This window comes from Carcharhinus amblyrhynchos, chromosome X (assembly GCF_965287045.1).
Source record: "Carcharhinus amblyrhynchos chromosome X, sCarAmb.v2.hapA, whole genome shotgun sequence".
Classification (NCBI taxonomy): Eukaryota; Metazoa; Chordata; class Chondrichthyes; order Carcharhiniformes; family Carcharhinidae; genus Carcharhinus; species Carcharhinus amblyrhynchos.
In genome coordinates this window covers 4,322,347-4,350,072 of record NC_137359.1, presented here as the reverse complement: position 1 = coordinate 4,350,072, position 27,726 = coordinate 4,322,347, and the positions used below count along the sequence as shown (strand labels likewise).

Below are 27,726 nucleotides of genomic sequence, written 5' to 3'. Positions count from 1 at the left end.
CACATGGACAGTGACCCAACCCAGAAATCAAATCTGAGTCTCTGGCGCTGTGAGACAGCAGTGCTAACCACTGTGCCACCATGTTGCCGCTGTGTCTAGTCCCCTTACTTGAGGAAAGAGGTAAGTATCTTACCTAAACCTATGATCTTCATTGAGGGAAATGAGCAAGATAGCACGTGTATGGCAGCCATGTTTGTTATGGCCAATGCACTCAATTGTGTCACTGAGATTGTGAGCAGACTGGCTTCATGTCATAGTGTTGCCAGGGAGAGGGATGGAGCTGGTACCCAGTGAATAGAGATTGGAGCAGGAGTGGAAATTGTGTCTTCAGTCTTAGTTTCATTCGAGTTAACGTTGGTGATTCTGTATAGTTGGTCAGGGAATTTCAGATTAATGTTTTGTCATGAGTAATGACTGAAGTGAATCATCAAACATATCATTATCTCTATTTGAAAAGATATGGAAAGAATTGTCCAAAACTTTGTTTGAATTTCAGCACAGGGAGGAGGGCGCACGCGTGGGACAGAGATTTGCAACTTTGGCAGAACAAGGGAGGAAAAAATGTTCCATGGAAACTTGAATTGTCTGGGTTGAATTTCTATCCTGTACTGACAGTCATGACTTTTATGAAGTCTTTTTAAAGCAAATTAGAAGGGGAGCATTTGCAGACAGGAGACACAAACATCACGTCAAGATGTGACAGGAGTTATTCCATTCACCAGAATTGAATATCGTCAGCCTTCGAAAGTGGAAGTAGAAATGTTTGTCTGTTCTGTGTGTAGGACAAAATTTCAAACGTCAGTGTGACTGAAAAAGCGCCAAGATACACACACACCCGAGTGAGAGTGTTCCAGCGAACTGACTGTTGAACGAACTTTAACCGGTTACATAGACTGAAAAACATCACACCATTCGCAATGGGAGAAACTCTACACGTGTTCTGTGTGAAGCTGAGGATTTAACTCATTGTCGAACTGAAGCGACACCAGGATACCCTCACCATGGAGAAACCATGGAGATGTGAGGGTTGTGGGAAAGGATTCAGTTGCCCATCACGGTTGGAAAAGCATCAACTCACTCACACTGAGGAGAGACCATTCATCTGCCCCAATTGTGGGAAGGGGTTCACTCAGTCCTCCGACCTTCTGAGACACCAGGGAGTTCACACAGGGGAGCGGCCGTTCACCTGCTCCCAGTGTGGGAAGGGATTCACTCAGTCTTCCAACTTGCTGAGACACCAAAAGTTTTACTCTGGGGAGAGGACGTTCTCCTGCCCAGAATGTGGGAAGGGATTCATTAAGTTATCAAACCTGCTGTCACACAAGAGACTTCACACTGGGGCAAGACTGTTCACCTGCTGCGAGTGTGGGAAGGAATTCATGCAATTATCTAACCTGCTGACACATCAGCGAGTTCACACTGGGGAGAGACCGTTCATCTGCTGTGTGTGTGGGAAAGGATTCATTGGGTCCCCTGACCTCCAGAAGCACCAGCGAATTCACACTGAGCGGCTGTTCAGCTGTACTTCCTGTGGAAAGAGATTCAAGTCTTCTTCTCACCTCAGCGCACACCAGCGAGTTCACACTGAGGAGAGACCATTCAGCTGTCCTTCCTGTGGAAGGAGATTCCAGTCTTCATCCAACCTTAAAGCACACCAGCGAGTTCACATTGAACAGAAGGCATTCAGCTGTACTTGTGGAAAGAGGTTCAGGTTTTCGTCTAATCTCAAAGCACATCAGCGAATTCACACTGGAGAGAGGCCATTCACCTGTTCCGAATGTGGGAAGAAATTCATTAGCTTATCACATCTCACTGCACACCAGCGAACTCACACTGGAGAGAGACCATTTGTTTGCCCTGAGTGTGGGAAAGGATTCACTAGATTCTCTGACCTGCTGAAGCACCAGCGAGTTCACACTGAGGAGAGGCCGTTCAGCTGTACTTCCTGTGAAAAAAGATTCAGGTCTTCCTCCAACCTTAATGTACACCAGCAAGTTCACACTGGGGAGAGACCGTTTACCTGTTCGCAGTGTGGGAAGGGATTCACTCGGTCATCTAACCTGCTGGCACATCAGCGAGTTCACACGGGGTAGAGACCGTTCACCTGCTCCCAATGTGGGAAGGGATTCACTCAGTCATCCAACCTGCAGAGGCATCAGCGACTTCACAAATGACTGCAAGAATTGGATTCTGCTGTTATTTTTGCTGTTAATTACTTCCAGGACTGAACCATGTTCATTCTGACACCTCTGGTTTGTTTCTGCTGATATTGACAATCACTTTAACTGGGCTGGAGTTTAATATTCTTGGTTTAATCCTGATTGCTTTTGGGCATCCCTTCGAGAATCACTGCTCTGATTCCTGGTTTTGGTACGAACTCTACAATTCAGTGTCTGAAAGATTCCACTGCTTAACATCTCCAGTTAGAAAGTGCTGATTGATCTTTGCTGACAATTCTTACTGACTTGCACATTACACACAGGGACACCTCCATTATCCACCAGAAAGAAGGGGAATGGCAGTTGGTGGAGAATCGAGAATTCCCAAATGTTACCACCCCTACCACCTGGTACAGAAATCGGCACAGGAATGAAGACAAGTTCAATCCAAGTAACGGACTGTAAGAAATCACTGTCTAAAAACTTCAGAAAAGTGTGGAATATTATCGAAATATCTCTTGAGCTTATGAAGGAATTTTCCATAACAGCTTGCTGGTTGACAAACACAGGACAGATTTATTCTCTGTGTCAAGGACATGTCTGTAGCACAGGCCCTGAAACAAGACATTTCTAACCTTGGTACGATTGGATCTCAACCCACATGTAACCCAACTGCCTGTGTAAAGATTAAAACAGGCTGTAGAGAGTAAGTGGTCCATACTGGCTTCAGCCCAACACCCACACTCTGGTTCACACCAGTTAACCATTCGGAGGAGACTACTGCCACTGGTTACAGAGACCAGCACTCACTCTCCATCGTCTGTCCGTTCTCACCTGTCACGTGTCGTGTGTTTTTTCTGTCTGTTTAGCTTTCACGTCATATTTAAACTGTTGCTTCTCAATAAACTAATTTAAAACCACTTCTGAGCTCAACCCCTTTTCGTGTAATCTGTCACTCTTGGACCTAAATCTTACATGTGGTGTTAGGATTGGGAACACACATTAGTTATGGTCATAGACTTGAGAAGCAACAGTCTCACTTAAACGTGAATGGGTATGTTCCTAAGTGAAGACAGAAGTTTACAATGGCGTTGACATATTACAGGGTGTGACTGATAGTCTAGCAGAGAAAACAGGCTAACTGGGGGTGAGAGATATCCTGGGGATTGGAGAAGAGGGTGACAGGGATTATGAGTCTATCCTCAATAGGATTTCTAAAGAGGTTGAGTTAAGTTGAAGAATGTCCAGAATCAGTAAGAAAATATCCACACTGTGGATAAAGATGAACAGAGAGCTGGAGAATCTTTAAAGTCCATGCATGAACTTTTGTTTGAACCAGATGTGTTTCCGACTTGGAAATAATTTAGAATTGTGTCAGATGATCAGGTGGGGAGAATGAACCTAAGTCGATAGTTACCACATTTTAGTGGAAAAGTATTAACATTTATTTTTAGTGGCAGCTCTTACGTTTCTGATCATTCTAGCAGCTTTAGGATGTTATTGATGGTCTATCATCAAGAGATTAGGAAAATAAGCTCGTAACTTAGAAATAGCAATGTTAGTCAGAAGTCAGTTTTGAGAAATCAGTAAAGATATTCACCTTTCGTAGTCGGGAGATCTGTCTCCCTAAACTCGGGAGACAGATTCCAGATGACCCTTTGTCAAAGGGTTTTTACAAAGGATTATCTGGACTCAAAACATCAGCTCTTTTCTCTCCTCAGAGATGCTGTCGGACCTGCTGAGATTTTCCAGCATTTTCTTTTTTGGTTTCAGATTCCAGCATCTGCAGTAATTTGCTTTTATTAAGTCTCAAGGTAAAGCGGGCGTGGATAAGGGTTTAAGCAGCAGATGAGCTGGGGTGGAAACAGACGATGTTACAGAGATTGAAAAGTCTGGTATTAGCGATGGTGTGGATATCTGGTCAGAAACTCATCCTGGGTTAATTATGACATGGACATTGTGAAGAGTGTGGTTCAGCATCACACAGTTCCCAGGAAGTGGGATGGACTTGGTCGTTAGGGAACAGAATTTACAGTGGTGAGTGAAGGTCTTTAGTCTGCCCAGTTTTTGATTGGAGAAAATTTCTGCTAACCTAACATTGGGTGTGGGAGAAGCAGTTTGATAATTTTAGTAACAGTGGAGGAATGGAGAGGGATGGGGATGAGGTAGAGCTGGGCATTGTCAGCATACATATGTAAACTAACATGACACTTTTGGTTGATGTCACCTTGTGGCAGCATTTAGATGAAAAACAAGAGGGACCGAGGATCCTTGAGGGATACCAAGTACAAGGAATTGGGAGAGGAAAGGGAGGTTAGAGATGGGGGTGGTTGTTTCAAAAGACTTGTAGGGTCAAGGGTTTATTTTGGAGAAAGTGGTTTTGGCGGCTATAAAGGTGAGAGGGACAGAATCATTAAAAATATCAGCTAAAATGGAGAAATTGAATTGTTTGTGGTTTAGTGAGAAGAGGGAAAAGGAAGTGGGTACTCTGGACAAAATGAGCACTGAGAGGGCATGAGGGGACAAAATGAGCACTGAGAGGGCATGAGGGGACAAAGGAGAGAAACTGGAGAAAGATATGGGTTCAGACAAGGGGGATTTTTAGAGACAGAAGAGAAAATGCTGGAAAATCTCAGCAGGTCCGGCAGCATCTGTAAGGAGAGAAAAGAGCTGACGTTTCGAGTCCAGGTGACCCTTTGTCAAAGCTCATGGAAAGCAGTGAAGGTGGATAGGGGAAGAGAGACGGATGGAAATCCTGTCAGAGAGAAGAGCAGTACTTCTTCAGGGTAGGCATTCCTGAAAGAGAAGTGGCAGTGAGTTAAACACTGGATAAAAGCAAATTGCTGCAGATGCTGGAATCTGAAACCAAAAGATAAAATGCTGGAAAATCTCAGCAGGTCTGGCAGCATCTGTAAGGAGAGAAAAGAGCTGACGTTTCAAGTCCAGACGACTCTTTGTCAAAGCTCCAGCATTTCTCTCCAGCATTTTCTCTTTTGGTTTCAGATTCCAGCATCCACAGTAATTTGCTTTTGTTTTTAGAGACAGTTTGTCCCGGTGCGCTTGAAGGGAGGGAAGCAGCAGAGATGGGGTTGTCTCAATCTCAGTGACAAAGGAGCTCCATGAGTTCCTCATACTTGTTAGAGGTGAGGATGGAGAAGACAGGAGAAAGGGAGAGACCTTCAAAAGGAATTCACTTGTGCTATATTTAAAAGTTTCAACATTTTCAATTGCATACAAATCCAATTTACTTGACAGTTATACATAATATTCAACCCTCATAATGGGATAGACTTCATTAATATTGGCAGGAAAAAAGAAACCTCAATGAACATCATTCAATCCTGGATGTGATTCACAGCAAAATCCCATCACTGTAGTTGTTTGTGAAGTCGCTGGTGTCTCAGCAGGTTGGATAACTGACTGAATCCCTTCCCACTCTCTGAGCAGGTGAATGGCCTCACCCCAGTGTGGACTCTCTGGTGTCTCAGTAGGCTGGCTGACTGAGTGAATCTCTTCCTACAGTTGGAGCAGTTGAATAGTCTCTCTCCAGTGTGAATTAGTTTGTGTACATCGAGTTGAGATGATCGCCTGAACCCAGTGCCACAGTGAGAGAACCCGAAGGGTCGTTCATCAGTGTGAACACATTGATGGGACTTCAGTTCCACAGAACTTTTAAAGCACTTCCCACAATCTGGGCATTTAAAAGGTCTCTCACGAGTGTGAACTCGCTGGTGGGCCATCAAGTTGGCTAAACAGTGAATCCCTTCCCACACTGACAGCAGATGAATGGCCTCTCCCCAGTGTGCTTGCGCCAGTGAGTTCCAAGCTCCGATGGAGATTTGAATCCCTTCCCACAATCTGGACATTTCCAAGATTTCTGCTTGCGGTGACTGTACTTATGTTCCGACAGGACAGATGATTGGCTGAAGCCGCATCCACACACACAACATGTGTACAGTTTCTCTCCACTGTGAAAAGTGCTTTTTCCTTCCATGTTCCAAATCTGATGATTTTCAGGTTACTATAGATTGGGCAACTCTGTCACATCCTGATGTGCTGCTTGGTTTCAGTTTCCCAACTACAAATTCTCCCTGTGAAACTGATTTAAGATAGGAAAAAAAAGTAGTGAGAGAACCTATGAAAACAAAAAAGCAGGTTGTGAACTTCAGCTGAATGAATTGGGGAATTTGTGGGTCTGACACTAGGAAAAGGTGACAATGAAAGCTGCTGGATTGTGAAAACCCAACTAGTTCATTAACGTCCTTCGGGGAAGAGAACTCGCCACCCAGATCAGGCCTACAGAGGGCTGGTCTCTATGGAAATAGAGGGGGGCGGGGGAGAGAGAGAGAGGGGGGTGGGGGGGGGGGCAGGAGAGAGGGGGGTGGGGGGGGGGCAGGAGAGAGGGGGGTGGGGGGGGGGGCAGGAGAGAGGTGTGGGAGACAGGGGGAAAAAAAGTGAGGAATTTTACATATCTGCAACTTGAGAACAGGCCTCTCTCAGAATCTCCCAAATGGTCAACCTCCCCCACTGAGAAGGAGCAGGGTAACAGGTGAACAGCATCACCTCCAAATTCCCCCAAAGTCACACACTATCCTGACTGACATCCAATACTGAATGAACAGAAACATTTTCCACTTTCTCAGGCTGTTCACACATTTTGTGTCATGTTTTACCCCAAACTGAGCTTCCAGGCAGGTTTCTGCACCAGTAAGCAGTGTGTGAGCAGAGAGAAACCTCATCCTGAGCGAGACACAGTCACAGTAAGGATATTTAGGAATTTGGATCAAAGTTTGAATTCAGTACGTAGGGAAAGAGATGCTCTTTTTGTACATTTCTTTACATTTCTGTACATTTTTCATCCTTCAGAACGTGGTCTTGCCCTGCCGCATGAGAAGCGGCTGGCGAGTATTTCAGCTGCTGAGAGACAGCAGTGGGAAAACAGAACAACTGTGTGAGCACAGAAAACTGGCCAGTTGATTGGTTAGTAAGTGCTCACTGTCAGGGGCAGTATTTGAAAATCTAGCATCTGGAATAAGGAAATGTTAGGGCCTATATAATAAAGTTGGGATCTGTACAGTAAGGTAATACAATTAATTGAAAATAGAATAGTTAATGCAAGAGAAGAGTTAAGACCTGACTAGAGCAGCTCAGTCCAGTGGAATGTGTGTTCTGTAATAAAGAAGCTACTAATGTCCGAGATAACCACATGTGCAGGAAGTGCTGTAGAAACTTCAGCTCCGGGTTTCAGAACTCAAGTGGCGGTTGGAGTCACTGTGACGCATGCACGAGACTGAAACATACATGGATACCACATTCAGAGAGGTAATCACACTACAACCTAAGGACCTTATCTCCAGTCACATTCCACAATTCCAGCATCTCCCCATGTTAGTGACATCTCTGCTGCCGATATCCCCTGCACTGAGTCCCATTCACTGACTTTGTCTTCACTGACCTACGCAGGCTCCCAGTTAAAAAGCAACTCAATTTAAAATTCTCATCCTTCTTTTCAAATCCCTCCCTAACGTTGCCCTTTCTTTCCATTTTTCAACTTGGAGACGAAACTACAATCTCACTGCACTGATTCTAACAGAACTGTTTTGATCAGCAGACAACTCATGTTTGTTAAACGGATTGTCAAACACAATATCGAACATATAGAAGCCGGGCTGCGGAGGTAAAAATACCGAATCCTAACCACTAGACCACCAGGATCTCATCTTCCAGATTCTGAATGTGCACAGTGCCACTTATCCACAGTCACACTCTCCTTCCAGTCTGGTGAATGTTGTTAACATTTAAAATTGTTCTCATTTTCACACTGGCTTCCAGTGTGACAAACTGATGCAGATTTACCACAATAATGTTTATAACAGATCTTTTAATATGGTGAGCAACAGTGAAAATTCATCCGGCAGAATATATCATATGTACAGGAGGAGTCAGCAGAGGCAATACAAATATAAATGTCCTAGGTAGCTAATGGCATGGGACAGATCATTTCCCCCACTTTTCAAACTGATTCAACTCTTCATTCAGAAAGTAGTGCCAGCTCCTTTAAATTCATGGGTCGCACCGAGAGAACAACTGACACCTGTAGATGGGCACCCTGCCCTTGGCTTCTTTACTTCTGAGCGCTTTGTATTCTTGTCCTCCAGGGCTGATGCAATGACTCAAGCAGAGTCTTTTGTTGCATCATAGAGGTTGACAGCATGGAAACAGGCCCTTCTGCCCAACTTGTCCATGCTGCCCTTTTTTATTAAACCCCTAAGCTAATCCCAGTTGTCTGCATTTGACCCATATCCCTCTGTACCCATGTAACTATCTAAATGCTTTCTACATGATAAAATTGTACCCACTTCTCCTACTCCATCTGCAATGTGACTGCACTGGAATTTGCTGAAATGTCCTCAGTGTGCAAAATGCCAGATTCTGAGAGTGTAAATAAAACGTTCTACAGCAAGCCAAGAAAAGTGAAGCTTCGCCGAGATTTGAACGCGGGTCAACTGAATTCAGACTCTGGAGTGGTCACTACTATACGCGTTGGGTTCTGTGATGTAATGGTGAGCACTCTGGACTCTGAATCCAATGATCTGAGCTCAGATCTCAGAGGATACTTGCTTTTCTTTGCCAATGCTGATGACTGATTTGCTGAAGCATATTTCATTTAAATTTCTCACAAAGTACGAATTGAGTGGACAAGTTGTCAGCCAGTTCAGCTGCTATTCCAATGCACATTGCTGAGCCTCTGGCATCAGATGCTGCAACATTGGTGTTCTTTTTTGCTAATCTTTAACTCTTCCATTGAAAGAAAGGAGCAGTTGGTGTCACACAACAACTGCTTACTGTCCAAATCAAACACTCCCCCAGTCAACTGCAGAACGTGTTACACATAATCCTGTTCCCTGGATAGATAATGAGGGACATGGAGCGTCTGGGATAATGACATTTCTCACTCAATAGGGTGGATATCAATCCTGTATCTTTTCCCATTAATCCTGGGCTGAATACAGCTTGGATCCGCCGCCGCCTGTTTCCCTTCCTACAACAGCACTGAACTAAAGAGAGCCCAGAATGAGCAGGACTCAGGGAGGATGGTTACTAGGCACTGCAGTGGTGTCATTCAGCCCAGCTGGTCCTCTCCTTGTCTCTGAGTATATTTATGAGCCTGTTCTGTTTAAATGGTGCCAATTTGTCTGCTCCAGGCAACCCTCATGCTGAGAATGGAGAAGAATAATTGATCATACAGATTGGGGAGGTTGTTTTAATTTAAGCTAATGCATTTTTTTGGTTGGCCGCTGGGTTCAGAGTAACATTTAATTAGGTTGGTTGACAAGAGAAAAATTATGTGTACTCATGTGAGGATCTAGATTTACAGAGGCAAGCAGGCAGATTCCGCTTGGGTTTGCAAGAAGCAAGAAGTTTTTCTCTCTTTAGAGTCAGCAAGAAAATAGGTCTCTCTACCTGCCCCCCAATATGTTTTGGAGGCTTGAGGACTGGAAGCCCTATGTAAGCCTGTGTGTTTGTCTAACTGATTTGGAAGAAGAGTTTGAACCTGTGAGGAGTATTGCTGAAATTGGAACTAATAGCGATGGGTTAGCAGTTACGAATTCAATTTTGTCATGTTAAAGTATTTCAATTGGTAAAAATTTAGCTATTTCATTCTGTTATAGTCAAACTGTATTGGTAAATAAAGTTTGTTTTGATAAAAAAAATTCCGAGTGAGTGAACGGACTCACACCTGGAGTGAACCACCTTGTCCTCACACTAAACTGGAAATTAAAGTAAAGCTGGAATATTCTCTAACTTCATAATAAACCTTGGGTTTGTGATCTGGTTCCTAACAATATATTCATGAACTAAATAATGTAGGGAACATCAGATAACAATGGAATGAACAACATTTCAACAAGATTTATTTGTTGCCCAAATCCCCATTGCGAAGCCAGAACTGCGTGGCAATGAATAAGAAATAGGAGCAGGAGTAGGCCATCTAGCCCTTCGAGCCTGCCCCGCCATTCAATAAGATCATGGCTGATCTGAAGTGAATCAGTTCCACTTTCCTGCTTTCTCCCCATAACCCTTGTCTATCAGAAATCTGTCTACCCGTGACTTAAATATATTCAACGAGGTCGCCTCCACCACTTCAATGGGCAGAGAATTCCAGAGATTCATCACCCTTTGAGTGAAGAAGTTTCTCCTCAACTCCGTTCTAAACTGCCCTTCCCTTATTTTGAGACTGTGTCCTCTAGTTCTGCTGATGGGAAGACAACAAGAGAAAGATCCACCTCTGGATGTTCTCAAACCACCAAACTTTCAGTTAATAGCTAAGCACACTGACCAATTGCTGATTGGAAACAAGCCCACGATATATCCCAAATCAGTTTGGCAATGAGTCAAAGCTTCAGGTTGCTACTCCAAATTGTGAAATTGATGGAGAACAACTGGTGGCCATTTGAGCCTGCTCCCCCATTCATTATTATCATGGCTCATCATCCAGCTCAGTAGCCTGATCAATGCCCCATATTATGTGATCCCTTTGCTGCCCCCCCAAAGAGCTCTATCTAACTCCTTGAGAACATACAATGGTTTGGCATTAACTGCTTTCTGTGGTAGTGAATTGCATAGGCTCACCATTCTCTGGTGAAGGCATTTATCATCATCTGTGTTAAAAGGCTTATCCCTTATCCTTAGACTGTGATCTGTAGTTCTGGACTCTCTCCCCAGCCCCAAACCCACAACTACTACCATCAGGAACACCCTTCTTACATCTACCCTATCCTGATTTTTAGGATTGCAGTGGCCTTCTCTAAAAGCACCATCTGTGACATTTCACTTAAGTTCCAGATCTCTGGACAGGAACTCAAAATTAGTTCCTGAAATTAATTTACAATGGGAAATGAAACATTAATTACTGAAAGCCTTTGCAGTCACGTCAATGAAACTTTATGAATCAGCAGGATATGGATGAAGTTTGGAACTTTTCCAAACTTTTCATTTCTGACACAGCAGGAGCAACATTTGTAAAGGTGGAACCCACAACGGAGATGGGTTTGAAGCTCACTCAGCAGAGATAACATTGGTCACTGAAATAAAATGCAAAGACTACCTGACGCGCACCACAAATCCAACAGCTGGACTCTGCATACCTTGAAACTAGCCAGTGCAGTAGGTGTAAAGGATCAGGAGATAAAGTGTAAATAAATACTGGATTAGCCTATGTTAAGAAATCCAAACTGCCTTTGACAACCAATATCTACATGCTGTGAATGGCAGGAACAAGAAGGCGTTTGGTGCTACCATCAGTAATGTTACCTTCCCGAATTACTCAACAGTCAGATAAACAGGTGTCATGCTGGGTTGAACGTTGTTATGAGCTTTACTGCTGTGAGACAGATATCTCCCAGTCTCTGATATTCTTCTGCAGTTTCCTGCCATGGTTAAGTTGGGCGAGGAAGCCTCATCACTTGAGCTGGAAAAGGCCATTGATCATTGAGTGAGCAGAAAGGCACCCGGCAAAGATGGAATTCCAACTGAACTGCTCCATCCCGGAAAGCCCCCATCTACTGCCACACCTTCATCACCTCCTGCTCCTTCTCTGCTGGACGGTAGATGTGTGATACAAAAATCATCACATTATAGAAAAAAAGAAAGAGAAGAGGAGATTGCAACAACTACAGGGACATCTCGCTCTTCAGTGTCACTGGGAAGTCCTTCGTTAGGTAGAGGCAATATTCATTGTCCATTACTAATTGCCCTTGGGGAGATGGTGGTGAGCTGCCTTCTTGAACCGCTGCAGTCCCTGTGGTGTATTCTTGATAATGATTAACAGCAAAATCCAATCAACGTAATTACTTGTGAACTTGATGGCATCTCAGTTGTGGAAATGACTGAATGAATCCCCGCACACAGAAAACAGATGACTGGTCTCCCAGAAGTGCGAGGGCCATGGTGTCTCAGCTAACTAAATCAATGTTAGGGCAATTGAGCAGCCCGTTCTTTAGTGTGAACTTGCTGGTGTCTCAGTAGGCTCGATGACTGAGTGAAGCCCTTTCCACAAACAGAGCAGGTGAACGGCTTCTCTCCAGTGTGACTGCGCTTGTGTACCAGGAGGTCATTTGATCTCCTGAACCGTGCCTCACAGTGAGGGCATCCAAATGGTCTCACATCAGTGTGAATACGTTGATGGGACTTCAGGTCCTGGGAACTTCCATAGGACTTCCCGCAGTTGGTACATATAAATAAGGTCTTGGCTGTGTGAACATGCTGGTGTCTCAGTAGGTAGGATGACCTAGCGAACCTCTTCCCACATTCGGTGCAGATGAACGGTTTCTCCCCAGTGTGAACTTGCTGGTGTGTCAGCAGGTCAAATGACTGAGTGAATTCTTTCCCACACTTGGAGCAGATAAATGACTTCTCCTGACTGTGCTGTCTCTTGTGTGTCTGAAGATTCGTCAAATTAATGAACCCCATCCCACACTCAGAGCAGGTGAATGGTCTCTCCCCAGTGTGAATTCTCTTGTGTGTCTGCAGATGGGATGACTGAGTGAATCCCTTCCCACAATCAGAGCAGATGAACGGTCTCTCCCCAGAGTGAACTCGCAGGTGTTTCTGCAGAGCAGACGACTGAGTGAATCCCTTCCCACACTTGGGGCAGATGATCGGCCTCTCCCCAGTGTGAGTGCGCCGATGAGTTTCAAGTTTGGAAGGATAATTGAATCCCTTCCCACAGTCTACACATTTCCACGGTTTCACCACAATGCGAACAGTGTTGTTTTCTTCCATGTTCAAAATCTACTAATATTCTGGTCCTGATGGATCAAGTGACTCTTGTTAGATATTGTTGTGATGTTTAGATCGAGTTTCCAGTCTTTGTTAAATATCCTGCTTAAAAACAAAAATCAGTCAGTATCAAGATAGCACATTGGCACAGCGGTTGGGGGCGGCAGTGATTAGCATTGCTGCGTCGCAGTGCCAGAGACCTGGGTTCAATTCCAGTGTCAGGGGACTGTCTGTGTGGAGTTTGCACCTTCTCCCCGTGTCTGTGTGGGTTTCCTCCAGGTGCCCCGATTCCCCCCACAGTCCAAAGATGTGCTGGTTAGGTGGATTGGCCATGCTAAATTGTCCCTTAGTGTCAGGGGATTAGCAGGGTAAATATGTTGGGGGATGGGGATGGGGTCTGGGTGGAATTGTTGTTGGTGCAGACGCGATAGGCCGAATAGCGTCCTTCTGCACTGCAGGGATTCTACGAAAAGAGTCCAGGACATATATTGAAAAGATACAAAGATTTCACTTGGTTTGAGTTTTGTGTGCATAGATACTCCCCTTCTAAGCCCCTGTAAAATGAGTTTCCAAAAGCCATCAGTGTGAGTCTAGCATAGAAATTCACAACATTCTCGCTTCTGTTGTGGGTCAGATTTTGAACAATGACGAGACACAGATCAACAAAGAGATAGAGAATCTGATGAATTGGTGCAATGGCAATAATCTCTACCGCAATAAGACCAAAGACATAGGAGCAGAATTATGCCACTCGGCCCATCGAGTCTGCTCCACCATTCAATCATGGCTGATATTTTTCTCATCCCCATAACCCCTGAGCCCCTTATTAATCAAGAACCTATCTTTCTCTGTCTTTCACAACCTTCTACGGCAGAGTTCCACAGATTCCCCACTCTCTGGCTTAAAAATTTCCTCCTCATCTCTGTTTTAAAGGATCATCTCTTTAGCCTGAGGTTGTGCCCTCTGGTTCTAGTTTTTCCTACTAGTGGAAACATCCTCTCCACGTCCACTCTATCCAGGGCCTCGCAGTATCCTGTAAGTTTCAATAAGATCCCCCCCCTCATCCTTCTAAACTCAGTACAGACCCAGAGTCCTCAACCATTCCTCACACGACAAGCTCTTCGTTCCAGGGATCATTCTTGTGAACCTCCTGTGGACCCTTCCCAAGGCCAGCACATTCTTCCTTAGATACGAGATGCAAAACTGTTCACAATACTCCAAATGGAGTCTGACCAGAGCCTTACACAGGTCAGGAGTCCTGCTCTTGTATTCCAGCCCTCTTGACACGAATGCGAGCATTGCATGTGCCTTCCTAACTGCCGACTGAACCTGCACGTTTACCATAAGAGAATCTCGAACAATGACTCCCAAGTCCCTTTGTGCTTCTGATTTCCTCAGCTCTTTTGAAAATAGTCAGTGCCTCCATTCCTCCTTCCAAAGTGCACAACCACATCCTTTTCCACATTGTAATATTGTTTATTTTATATGCCTTTTCTATCTCCTGATTTATTTTCTGCTCCACATCCTGACTATTGCTAGGGGGCTTGTACATAACTCCCATTAGGGTCTAACTACCCACCTAACTTTACCCACAGAGATTCTATGCCTTCTGATCCTATATCGCTTCTTGCTATCAATTTAATTTCATTCCTCACTAACAATGCAACACCACCCCCTTTGCCCATCTGCCTGTCCTTTTGATCAGACACATATCCTTGGATATTTAGATCCCAGCCCTGATCCCCTTGCAGCCACATCTCTGTGATGCCCACAACATCATACTGGTCAATTTCAACATGCGCAACAAGCTCATCTACCTTATTTCATATACTGCATGCATTTAGGTACAACACCCCCAGTCCTGCATTGACCACCTCCCTTCTCATACATGTCACCTGCCTGAGGTTAAATTCCTGCTACCTTTTATACTCTCTGTTCTATTACGTGGTCTGGAAACTTTACTAACCTCTCCTGAGCCCTCGGCTCCTTTAACTAGTTGAAAGTCCTTATCATTAACCTGCACTTCTACCCTCTCCTTTAACTTTGATTTTCTAATTCTCCATACAACTGAACCCCCCCCACTATTTAGCTTAAAGCCCTATCTACAGCCTTAGTTATCCAATTCACCAGGACTGTGGTCCCAGCACGATTCAGATGAAGACTGTCCCATCAGAACAGGTCCCCTTTTCCCCAATACTGGTGTCAGTGTCCCATGAATTCAAACCCATTCCTCCCACACCAATCTTTGAGCCACGCATTTACCTCCTTAATCTTATTGACCCTGTGCCAATTAGCTCATGGCTCAGGTTGTAATCCAGAGATTATTACCTTTTTGGTTCTGCCAATTAATTTAGCTCTTCGCTGTTCAAACGCCCTCAGCTGAACGTCTGTTCCTGTTCTATCTAAATCGTTGGTACTTACGTGGACCAAGACAACTGGATCTTTACCCTCCCTCTCCAAGTTACTCTGCAGTCCAGATGAGAAATCCCAAACCCGAGAACCTTCAATGAGGGGCAATTTGAGCAATGTCAGCAAGATGAAGGAGATAGTCATCTACTTCAGGAAGTGGAGGGCATGTCCCTGTCTACATCAATGAGGAAAAAGTACAAATGGTCGAGAGTTTCAAGTTTTTAGGTGTCCAGATCACAAACAACCTGTCCTGCTCCCAACATACCGAGGCTATAGTTAAGAAAACCCACCAATGCCTCTACTTTCTCAGAAGTCCATGGAAATTTGGCATGTCCGCTTCAACTCTCATCAGCTTCTACAGATGGACCACAGAGAGCATTTTATCTGGTTGTATCGCAACTTGGTATGGTTCCTGCTCTGCTCAAGACCAAAAGAACTTACAAAAGGTTGTGAACATAGCCCAATCCATCATGCAAACCCGCCTCCCAGCCACTGACACTGTCTACACTTCCCGCTGCCTCGGCAACACAGCCAGCATAATTAAGGACCCCACACACCCCAGACATTCTCTCTTCTGCCTTGTTCCGAGTGCAAAAAGATACAAAAGTCTGCGATCACATACCAACTGACTCAAGAACAGCTTCTTCCCTGCTGTCATCAGAGGTATGAATGGACCTACTTTGCATTAAGTTGATCTTTCTCTACACTCTGGCTATGACTGTAACACTACATTCTGCAATCTCGTTCTCTTCTCTATGAATGGTATGCTCTGTCTGTACAGTGTGCAAGAAACAATACTTTTCACTGCATATTAATACATGTGACAATAATAAATCAAATCAAAGTCCTGCTGTCTGGCACAGGATGAGCACACATGTGCCCTGCTACCCCAATAAAGATGGCAGGTTTTATGTATGTTTCACAGCCTCTACTGGGTGTTTGTGAAGCACTATGTCTGTGTAAGTTTGCTTCGGGTGCTCCAGTTTCTTCTCACAGTCCAAGGATGTGTAGGTTAGTTTGATTGGATGTGTTAAATTGCCCCTTCGTGTACAAAGATGTGTAGGTTAGGGGAATTAGCAGGGTAGATAAGTGGGGTGACACAGATAGGGTCTGGGTCAGTGCTAGCTCAGTGGGCTGAATGGCCTGCTTCTGCACTGTGGGGATTCTGTAATTCCAGTCTGCAGACATCGTGCTCAGTCGTACTTTGTACAAAACACAACCACACCTGTGAGAGAATCTCCAAAATCCCCATCCTCCACCACCTAAAAGGACCAGTGAAGCAGGTGAATGTGAAAACCATCACCTCAAAGTCAGACTTGGAGAAGAATTGATTTATCTGACATCCAGAACTGGGGGAGCGGAAATTTACTGCATTTAAATTTTGGGAAGACAGAAGCCATTGTCTTCAGTTCCCACTGCAAACTCCACTCCCTGACCATTGACTCCATCCCTCTCCCTGACAAATGTCGAGGCGGAACCAGACTGTTCACATGTTGAAGTAGTTTGATGGACAAGCTGTGCCCATTGAAAAATCAAGAACATTGCCCCTCACAAACATGGCGGCGGCGCGTGCGCTCTATCCCGCGTAGTCCGCTGGGAAAATGGAGGATTCAAACTCGGGTTTTGGGAAAACACTGCGACTCCGCTCCGGGCAATCGGAGACCGAGAAGAGGATTTTCGGGACTTTGCAACTTACACAACATATTTGCGAAGCCTTTCCGTCCACCCGTCGGATCCATAATTACTGCTCACAGCCATTTATTTCCTTCACCGGGAGCGCATCCAAACAATGAATCCCTCCATCGCCATTACTCACATTGCGCATACTCGACTCCAGGTCCCGCCCTTATTCACTCCGATTGGTTGGAGGATCAGCCCCACCACTTCTCTTCCCATTGGCCTGGAGCTGCTGTCAATCAGCCGGGTATTGGGAGGTGTCAGTGTGAGAGGGGTTCAGCGAGTGCAGGCAGAGTGAGATGGATGATTTACCTGAATCACATTCACATTGCATTAAATTTATGACTCTGAGAAGAGCTGTGACAGGGATACAAATCATATTGCAGGATTCAAACATGCACTTCCAGGAAAGATAAAAAGTTAAAGTTTATTTATTAGCCACAAGTAAGGCTTACATTAACATTGCAATGAAGTTACTGTGAAACCCCCTCTACTCGCCACACTCCAGCACCTGTTCAGGTCAATGCACCCTAACCAGCACGTCTTTCAGACTATGGGAGCAAACCGGAGCACCCAGAGGAAACCCACACGGACACGGGGAGAATGTGCAGGCTCCACACAGAGACTGAGCCAAGCCGGGAATCAAACCTTGTCCCTGGCACTGTGAGACAGAAGTGCTAACCACTGTGCCATCATGCTGCCCAGATGGGCATTTGGGAGATGAGCAGGACATGGGAGAGGAAAAGGAGGTTAGAGATTGAGTGGGAGGGGTTCACAAGGACATTGGGTCAGTGTTTTTTTTTGAGGAAGAGGTGATGATGGCAGACCATCAATGAAAGATTTGAAAGAGAGAGGAATGGTACTTGAACAGAGAGAGCAATTAAACATGTCAGTGAACATGAGGAGGTTCGATGATTGGTTTATTGGGAAAAGGGTTAAACGAGCAGTAGATGGGTTTCACTGACAGGATGAGCACAGAGGAAAGATGGGAGACGAAATAAAGAAGAATGTGGGTTCAGGGCTCAGAAAAAAAGAACTTTAGAGACAGTTTTACCCGGTGGGCTAGTGGAGGGAGGAAAGCAGCAGAGACAGCTGATGGAATTGTCTCAATCTTAGTGACAAAGGAGCTCCATGAGCTTCTCTCACGTTTTGCTAGAGGTGACCATGGAGGAGACTGGGGAGAGGGAGAGCCCTTCAAAAGGATCTAACTTGAATTAAAAATATTAAAAAGTTTCAGCACACAGTGTGCATGAAGATGACTTGTTTGACTGTTACCCAGAAAAGTAACACCTATCATGGGGCTTGAATTTATTGACATCAGCAGGAATATGCGCCAAATTAAAATTGTTAAGCCCTGGACATAATCACCAGCAAATCCAACATTGCAGAATTTACTTTTCAGCTTAGACACACACTTGTGTGTGTAATACAAAGCTGATTTATTTGACTTTTGTCCAAAGTAGTAACATCCATAACTGGGCTGGAGTTTATTAATATCAGCAGAAACAGACCCCAGTGAATATAGATCAGTCCTGGATTTAATTGACAACAAAATCTAAGCATGACAGTTACTTGTGAACTCGCTGGTGTCTCAGCAGCTTGGAGGACTAAATAAAACACGTCCCTCACTCACAGGAGGTAAACAGCTTTTCCCTTGAGTGGTATGCAATGAGTTAAGATGATCGTCTGAACCCAGTTCCACAGTGAGAGCATCTGAACTTGTCAGTGTGAACATGTTGGTAGCACATCAGGTTCCCATGGTCAAGGCATTTAAAGGGTCTCTTGTCAGTGTGAAATTGCTGAAGTTTTAGTAGGTTGGATGGCAGAGTGAATCCCTTCCCATATCAAGGGCAGGGGAATAGCTTCTCCCCAGTGTGAACCCACTAGTGTTGCAGCGGTTCAATGACCAAGTGAATCCCTGCCCACACTCAAAGCAGGTGAATGGTCTTGCCCCATGTGACCCCGCTGGTGTTTCAGCAGGTCGGAGGAACACATGAATTCCTTCCCACATTCAGAGCAGGTGCGTGATCTCTCTCCACTGTAAATGGCTGGTGTTGCAGCAGGTCAGATGAATGAATGAATCCCTTTGTACACTTGGAGCAGGCGAATGGTTTCTCCCTAATGTCAATTTGCTGGTGTGCCTACAGGTTGGATGATTGAGCAAATCCCTTCATCCACAAGTGGCAGGTGAACGGCCCCTCCCCATTCTGAATCCCTCCTCACAATCCCCACATTACCATGGTTTCTTCTCTCTGTGAACAATGCATTTTCCTTCCATGTTCAAAATCCGACCATATTCAGTAACGATAAATTAGGCAACTCTGTCTGATCCCTGAATTGATGTTTGGTTTTATTTCTTGACTGCAAATGCTCCCTCTTTGGAATCAGTTTCATAGGGTATTAAACAGAAAAAAAAAGGACAGTAAGAAGTCTCACAACACCAGATTAAAGTCCAACAGGTTTATTTGGTATCACAAGCTTTTGGAGTGCTGCTCATTTCTCAGGTGAGTGGAGAGTTGGGTTCACAAACAAGGCATATATAGACAGAGAAGCAATTGCAAGATAATGGTTGAAATGCAAGTCTTTACAGGTAATCCAGTCTTTGCAGATACAGACAGTGTGAGTGGAGGGAGAAATAATCACAGGTTAAAGAGGTGTGAATTGTCTCAAGCCAGGACAGTTACCAGGGTTTTGCAAGCCCAGGCAAAATGGTGGGGATTACATATATGTGACATGAACCCAAGATCCCGGTTGAGGCCGTCCTCATGCATGCAGAATTTGGCTATCAGTTTTTGCTCGGCGATTCTGCATTGTCATGTGTCTTGAAGGCCAGCCTTGAAGAATGCTTACTTGAAGATTGGAGGCTCAATGCCCTTGATTTTCAAGTAACTTCATTGCAGTTTTAATGTAAGCCTACTTGGGACACTAATAAATAAACTTTAAACTTTGACTGCTGTTGTGTTCCCCTGCCTGGTGATTGTTGCGTGGTGTTTGTTCATCTGTTGTCATAGCGTCCACACGGTCTCACCAATGTACCACATCTCGGGACATCCTTTCCTGCAGTGTACGAGGTCGACCACGTTGGTTGAGTCATATGTACCGCATACCTGGTGGATGGTGTTCTCACGGGTAATGGTGGTATCTGGGTCGATGATCTGACATGTCTTGCAGAGGTTGGTGTGGCAGGGTTATACAGTGTCGTGGTCACTGCTCTCCTGAAGGCTGGCTAGTTTGCTGTAAACAATGGTCTGTTTGAGGTTGAGCAGTTGTTTGAAGGCAAGTAATGGGGCTGTTGGGATGGCCTTGGCGAGATGTTCATTTGCACCGATGGCGTGTTGAAGGCTCTGAAGAAGATGTTGTAGTCATGTGACAATAATAAATCAAATCAAATCAAATAAAGTGAGGGATTAACTTTCTGGCAGCGGAAAGGTGGCTTCACAATTACTGCCCAGGTTTCATGCAATCCCGTGACCGGGATGTTCTTATTCTGTTCTTAATATCTCCACTGGGTATTTATGAAGTCCACTCACAATTTGTCTGGAATTTTGCAGCTGAGACAAATGCCTCCTGGGAAGAGCAGCACTCACACTGTGTATGCGTCCATTAAAGACTGTACTCTGCATGCTCCAGTGAGACATTGCAATGTGCAAGTCCAGCTAACCATTCACCGCTGCGCCTGGGCCAACAGCTTCTGTGCGGAGGATTGTGAAGCTGATATCCAGCAAAGGATTGAAATTCACTTTGTTCTGACTTAGAGCTGAGAGTGTTAATGAGGGAATCATTGAAGTTCCTGGGATTTATGAAAGGTATGAGGGTAGTGGAGTTATTTCTTTCATGCAGATCATAGAAATCCTACAGTACAGAAAGAGGCCATCCGGCTCATCGAGTCTGCACCGACCACGATCCCACCTTGGCCCTACCCCCATATCCCATCATATTTACCCACTAATCCCTCTGTCCTATGCATCTCAGGACACTAAGGGGCAATTTTTGCATGTCCAATCAACCTGACCCGCACATCTTTGGACAGTGGGAGGAAACCGGAGTACCCGGAGGAAACCCACGCAGACATGAGGAGAATGTGCAAACTCCACACGGACAGTGACCCGAGCTGGGAATTGAACCCAGGTCACTGGCGCTGTGAAGCAGCAGTGCTAACCACTGTGCTACTGTGCCGCCCCAGTGGGTGTTGGTAGGGTTTGGAACTCACAGCCTAAGCACATGGCAGAAACCACCCACCACCACCACCCCCCACGCACCACCCCCCCTCCCCTCCATTGAATTAAGGTTAAAAAAAGTGAAGTTTTGCGATTTGCAGAGTATGCAAGAGCTAAAATATGACATTAGATTGGTTTGCCTTTCTTCTGCCAAAATGGAAGTGATGGACCAAATGGTCTCATATCGTTATGAATCCAATAAGGACTGTTACTATTTGAAGTGGAATTTTAATCTCCTGGTGATGATAGAATAGAGTAGAATCATAGAATCTCTATAATGCAGAATAGGTAATTTGGTTCATTGAGTATGCACTGACTCATAGACAGGGTGTCCACACAGGCCCTCTTCCCTAACCCTGTCCCATAACACCACACATTTCCCATAGCTAATCCATCTAACCTACGCATCTTGGAACAACATTAAGGGGCTATTTAGCATGGCCAATCCACCTAACATGCACATCTTTAGCCTGCGGAAAGAAACCAGAGAAACTTGGAGAAAACCTTCTAGGACATGGAAAAAATATGCAAACTCTGGGTCCTTGGCACTGTGAGGCAGCAGTGCTAACCAGTTAAAATGAAGTGTGCACTGATACAGCAGTTTTGATCAAAGGCCTGAAATGTAGTCCCACAAATATGCCAAATCTACAGTCTATTTTAAGTATTTCTTGCTTCTGTTTAGGATAATCTGCATCTGCTGTATCCTGAAGTTCATCAAATGAAGATTGGTGAGAAATTGAAAAGCGCAACTAAAAAGGCTTGTGCATTCTTATCACAAAGATACAATCTTGGTGAATCAGAAATCACTTGTTCCTCTCACCTGCTGAGACTCCACTGAGTTCAGATCTAATTGTGGGTAGGTTTCTTTTGCTGTTTATTTGCACCCAGGACAGAACCGTGCCGGGTTGTTCCAGCACATTTTTTTTGTTGTATTAACAGATGCAGTAATATATTTTGCCTTGGGGGTCTTCAAGCTGAGTTGGATCAGCGACATAATTTTCTAACAAATTTTCCATTGTTGGCCTTCATCAGTTAGGCCATTGAGTACAGGAGTTGGGAAGTTATGTACAGGACGTTGGTGAGGCCGCAGCTCGGGAATTATGTTCAGTTTTGGTCGCCTTGTTATCGGGAATATATTATTAAACTGGAAAGAGTGCAGAAAAGATTTACAAAGATGTTGCCAGGACTCAAGGGAGAGACTGGACTGGTTAGGACTTTTTTCTCTGGAGAGTGTGAGACTGAGGAGTAATCTTATAGAGGTGCATAAGATCATGAGAGGCATGGATCGAGTGAATTCACTCTTTTTTCTCCAGGGCTGGGGAAATTGAGAACTAGAGAGTTTAAAGTTAAGAGGGGAAAGAATTAATGGGAATCTGAGGAACAACTCTTTTTACACGTAACAACAAAGAGTGTTACGTATGTGGAGTGAGCTGCCTGAAGATGTGCTTGAGGCAGGGGTATTGACAGCATTTAAAAGGCATTTGGACAGATACAAAGATAACAAAGGTGGGGCGGCACGGTAGCACAGTGGTTAGCACTGCTGCTTCACAGTTCCAGGGTCCTGGGTTCGATTCCTGGCTCAGGTCACTGTCTGTGTGGAGTTTGCACATTCTCCTCGTGTCTGCATGGGTTTACTCCAGTTTCCTCCCACAGCCCAAAGATGTGCGGGTTAGGTTGATTGGCCATGCTTAAAAAATGCCCCTTAGTGTCCTGGGATGTTTAGGTTAGAGGGATTAGTGGGTATAAGATGTCGGGACGTGGGGGTAGGGATTGTGTTCGGTGCAGACTCGATGGACCAAAGGGCCTCTTTCGGTACTGTAGGGTTCTATGATTAGAGGGATATGGGCCAAATGTAGGCAAGTGGGTTTAGATGGGCATTTTGGTCGGCATGCTCCAGTTTGGGACCTGTGCCGTGCCGTCGGTGCAATGATTCGATGAATGATCCCCTTTCAATGGCGAGGGAGTTACCCAGCATTCAACGCGAACGAGAACTGACTCTATCCGCTGAGTAAGAGGTCCGCGCAGGCGCACTTGCTTGTTGTGAGGCGCATGCGCGGCGTGGCTGCGGCAGAGGTCGTTTGGATTCAGCGACTGGAGACGGACGGGGTAATGGAGGCGGTGGAATGGGTGGGGAGGTTTCAGAAACACCCAGTGCAGGGCTCAAACCCCGAATTAGGCCCACTTAGACACTCGCTGATGGGTTTTGGGAACTCCTTTCACAGGGGATTAGAAGGGGAGCATTTACATACAGAAAACTCTAAACAAGAGAACTGTTTGTCTCTCCTGAATTTCCATTCTGGACTGATAGTGATGACTTTTTTTTTATTATTTGCAGGATATTCGGACAAGATTTGAAGGTGGGAAATCTCAAACCAAACATCAGATCCAAACCTGACAGAGTCACTCGATTCATCAGAATGTAGATTGTGAGGAAGGGTGTCGAAGTTTGCAGGGTGACTTGGACAGGTTGCAGAGCTGGGCCGAGAGGTGGCGGATGGAGTTTAATGCGGAGAAGTGTGAGGTAATCCATTTCGGTAGGAATAACAGATGTGTTGAGTATAGGGCTAACGGGAGGACTTTGAATAGAGTGGAGGAGCAGAGGGATCTAGGTGTATGTGTACATAGATCCCTGAAAGTTGGGAATCAAGTAGATAAGGTTGTTAAGAAGGCGTACGGTGTCTTGGCGTTTATTGGTAGGGGGATTGAATTTAGGAGTCGCAGCGTCATGTTGCAACTGTACACAACTCTGGTGTGTCCGCACTTGGAGTATTGTGTGCAGTTCTGGTCCCCACATTACAGGAAGGATGTGGAGGCTTTGGAGAGGGTGCAGAGGAGGTTTACCAGGATGTTGCCTGGTATGCAGGGGAGGTCCTATGAGGAGAGACTGAGGGATTTGGGGTTGTTTTCACTGGAAAGAAGGCGGCTAAGAGGGGATCTTATTGAAACATATAAGATGATTAGAGGTTTAGATAGGGTGGACAGTGATAGCCTTTTTCCTCGGATGGAGAAATCTAGCACGAGGGGGCATGGCTTTAAATTAAGGGGGGGTAGTTATAGGACGGATGTCAGGGGCAGGTTCTTTACCCAGAGGGTGGTGAGGGACTGGAATGCCCTGCCTGCTGCAGTTGTAAATGCGCCTAGTTTGGGGGCGTTTAAGAGATTGGTGGATAGGTTTATGGACGAAAAGGGATTGGTTTAGATTAGTGGGTCAATGTTTTTTTTTAAAAATAAGACTGGTCGGCGCAACATTGTGGGCCGAAGGGCCTGTTCCGCGCTGTAATGTTCTATGTTCTATGTTCTATGTAAGTGTGTCTGTGGAGGAAAAAATAATCAAACCTCTGTGACTGGAAATAGGGAAGAGTAATTTCATGGGGGAGGGGATTTGAAAAGAAAGGATGAGAATTTTAAATTGGTTACTGTTTAATTGGGAGCCTGTGCAGGCCAGTGAGGACAGAGTGATGGGCATATCAGCCATGATCAAATGGTGTAGCAGACTCGATGGGCTGAATGGCCTAATTCTGCTCCAGTATCTCATGAATGCGACTTATTGTAGAGGATATCGGCAACAGGGATTTGGATAAATGGTGAGATGATGACTTTGTAAGCCTCGGGTCTGCTCTGTCATTCAATAAGATCATGGCTAATCTTTTCATGGACTCGGCTCCACTTACCCACCCGCTCACCATAACCCTTAATTGCTTTACTGCTCAAAAATTTATCTATCCTTGCCATAAAAACATTCAAAGTGGTAGTCTCAACTGCTTCACTGGGCAGGGAATTCCACAGATTCATAACCCTTTGGGTGAAGAGGTTTTTCCTCAACTCAATCCTAAATCTGCTTAAATATGCTCCCTAGTTGTAGTTTCACCCACCAGTGGAAACAACTTCCCTGCTTCTATCTTATCTATTCCCTTCATAATCTTATATGTTTCTATAAGATCTCATTCTTCTGAATTCCAACGAGTATAGTCTTGGTCTACTCAGTTTCTCCTCAGAAGTCAACCCTCTCAACTCCAGAATCAACCTAGTGAATCTCCTCTGCACACCCTCCAGTGCCAGTATATCCTTTCTCAAGTGAGGAGACCAAAACTGTACACAGGGCCTCACCAGCACCTTATACAGCTGCAACATAACCTCCCTGTTCTAAACTCCATCCCTCGAGCAATGAAGGACAAAATTCCATTTGCCTTCTTAATTACCTGTTGCATCTGCAAACCTACTGCAGTATTTTGCTTTTACCAAAGCATTGTGTAGGTCTTGACCAGGTGACAGGTTCAGTTCCCTGAAGGACATCAGTAAACCAACTGGGTTTTTACAACAATCCAGTGGCTTTCACGGTCGCTTTTTCCTCATTCCGGCTCCATAAATTACCAGATTAATTCACCTCAATTTCACAACCTGCCTTTGTCTTTTCGTGGGTTCCTTCTCACTCTTTTTTCTGCTCTAAACCAATTTCACAGGGTTTTCAAAGGTAAGAATTTGTGGTCAGGAAACTGAAACCAAACACCACATTAGGATGAGTCGTCCAATTTATTGTAATCTGAATGTCGTTGGATTTTGAAGATGGAAGGAAAAAGCATCGTTCGTAGTGGGGAGAAGCCATTGAAACGTTGGGACTGTGAGGACAGATTCAGTCCCCCATCGGAGCTGGAAAATCATCGATACGCTCACACTGGGGAGAGGCCATTCATCTGCTCCAAGTGCGGGAAGGGATTCACTCAGTCGTCCAACTTGTTGACACACCAGCGGGTTCACACTGATGAGAGACCGTTTAAATGCCCAGAGTGTGGGAAGTATTTTAAAAGTGCTGGGAACCTGATGTCCCATCAACAGGTTCACACTGACGAGAGACTGTTTAAATGCCCAGACTGTGGAAAGTGCTTTAAAAGTTCCCAGGAACTGATACGCCATCAACGTGTCCACACTGACGAGAGACCATTCAGATGCCCTCACTGTGGGACTGGCTTCAGGCATTCATCTCACCTCACTGCACACCAGCGAATTCACACTGGAGAGAGGCCAAAATCCACCTGCTCTGAGCGTGGGAAGGTACTCAGTCCGTCATCCAGCCTGCTGACACACCAGCGAGTTCACACTGGGGAGAGGACGTTCACCTGCCCCGAATGTGGAAACTGTTTCACTAACTCATCGCACCTGCGGAGACACCAGCGACTTCACAGTAGGGAGAGGCCATTCACCTGCCCCGAGTGCGGTAAGGGATTCATTCAGACATCGGACTTGCTGATACACCAGCGAGTTCACACCGGGGAGAGGCCGTTCACCTGCTCGGAGTGTGGGAAGGGATTCACTCGCTCAACTGATCTGCTGATACACCAGCGAACTCACACTGGGGAGAAGCCATTCACCTGCACCGTGTGTGGGAAGGGTTTCACTCGATCATCTGACTTGGGGACACACCAGCGAGTTCACACGAGGGAAAGGCCGTTCATTTGCTCAGACTGTGGGAAGGGATTCACTCAGTCGTCCAACCTGCTGACACACCAGCGTATTCACACTGGGGAGAGACCGTTTATCTGTTCACTGTGTGGGAAGGGATTCACTACCTTATCTCATCTGCTGAGACACCAGCGAGTTCACAAGTAACGACAGTGATGGGATTTTGCTATTAGTCACACACAAGATTGAACCATGTTCATTAGAGTTTGTTTCTGCTGATGTTAAAAAACTCCAGCCCAGTTATAATTAGTCTTCTGCATAAAATTCAAATAAATCAAATCTTTTTCATTGTCTGCAACACAATTTAGTTCCCTTTTGAAGGGTTTTCCCTCTCCCCGTCTCCTCCATCCTCAACAAGTGTGAGGAGCTGTCTCTGCTGCTTCCTCCCTTCCACTAACCCACCAGGAAAACTGACTCTGAGGTTCCCCCTTGTCTGAGCCTTGATCCCACATCTTTCTCCAGTTTCTCTCCTATCACCCCTCCTGCCCTCTCGATGCTCATCTTGTCCATGAGACCCACACCCTGCTCCATTAACATTATTCACAATAAACTACTGTTCACCGATATGACTGATTTCCTCTCCTGTGACGTACTATCCCTCTCACCTTCAAATCTGCCATCACTACCCACTCCATGTTAGAAACAATTCTTGACTCCACTATCCTATAAACTCCTGATCCAGCTCCAACTTTCCTCTCCCATTCATCTCCCAAATCCATGTCTGTCATTCCTGGCAGTCCATATTCGAATCCTTCAATAAGATTACTGTCACAGTACTGAAGCAGCTATTCTCAAAGTCACAAAGTTTGCACGTTCTCCCTGTATCTGTGTGGGTTTCCTCTGGGTGCGCCGGTTTCCTCCCACATTCTGAAAGACGTGCTAGTCAGGTGTATTGACCTGAGCAGGCGCCGGAGTGTGGCGACTAGAAGTATTTCCCAGTAACTTAATTGCGGTGTTAATGTAAGCCTTATTTGTGACTAATAAATGGATATACTTTTTTAAATAAACTCAATGCAATGTGAACG

General features: G+C 45.2%; 2 protein-coding genes across 3 annotated transcripts; one reads left to right on the top strand and one right to left on the bottom strand.

Annotated features, from left to right (window-relative positions):
* Window positions 1-340: 340 nt before the first annotated feature.
* On the top strand, window positions 341-27,726 carry LOC145361910 (uncharacterized). Its single transcript, XM_080217896.1, is given in 4 exon segments — window positions 341-2,166; window positions 2,223-2,370; window positions 23,580-23,663; window positions 25,783-27,726. Coding segments are annotated over 4 exon segments (2,463 nt in total). The 5' UTR covers window positions 341-1,001; the 3' UTR covers window positions 26,849-27,726.
* On the bottom strand, window positions 6,155-17,149 carry LOC145362055 (uncharacterized). 2 transcript variants are annotated; one of them, XR_013889923.1, is made up of 3 exons: window positions 17,047-17,149; window positions 11,475-13,043; window positions 6,155-6,258 (listed from the first exon to the last, which is right to left on the bottom strand). XR_013889923.1 is itself a non-coding variant. In XM_080218105.1 (2 exons), exon 2 carries the CDS (start codon window positions 12,942-12,944, stop codon window positions 12,135-12,137), a length of 810 nt encoding a protein of 269 aa, XP_080074231.1. In that variant the 5' UTR covers window positions 12,945-13,043; window positions 17,047-17,149; the 3' UTR covers window positions 7,948-12,134. The 2 variants fall into 2 exon arrangements, 1 of the variants encoding a protein (XP_080074231.1); XM_080218105.1 differs by lacking the exon at window positions 6,155-6,258 and having other exon boundaries at window positions 7,948-13,043.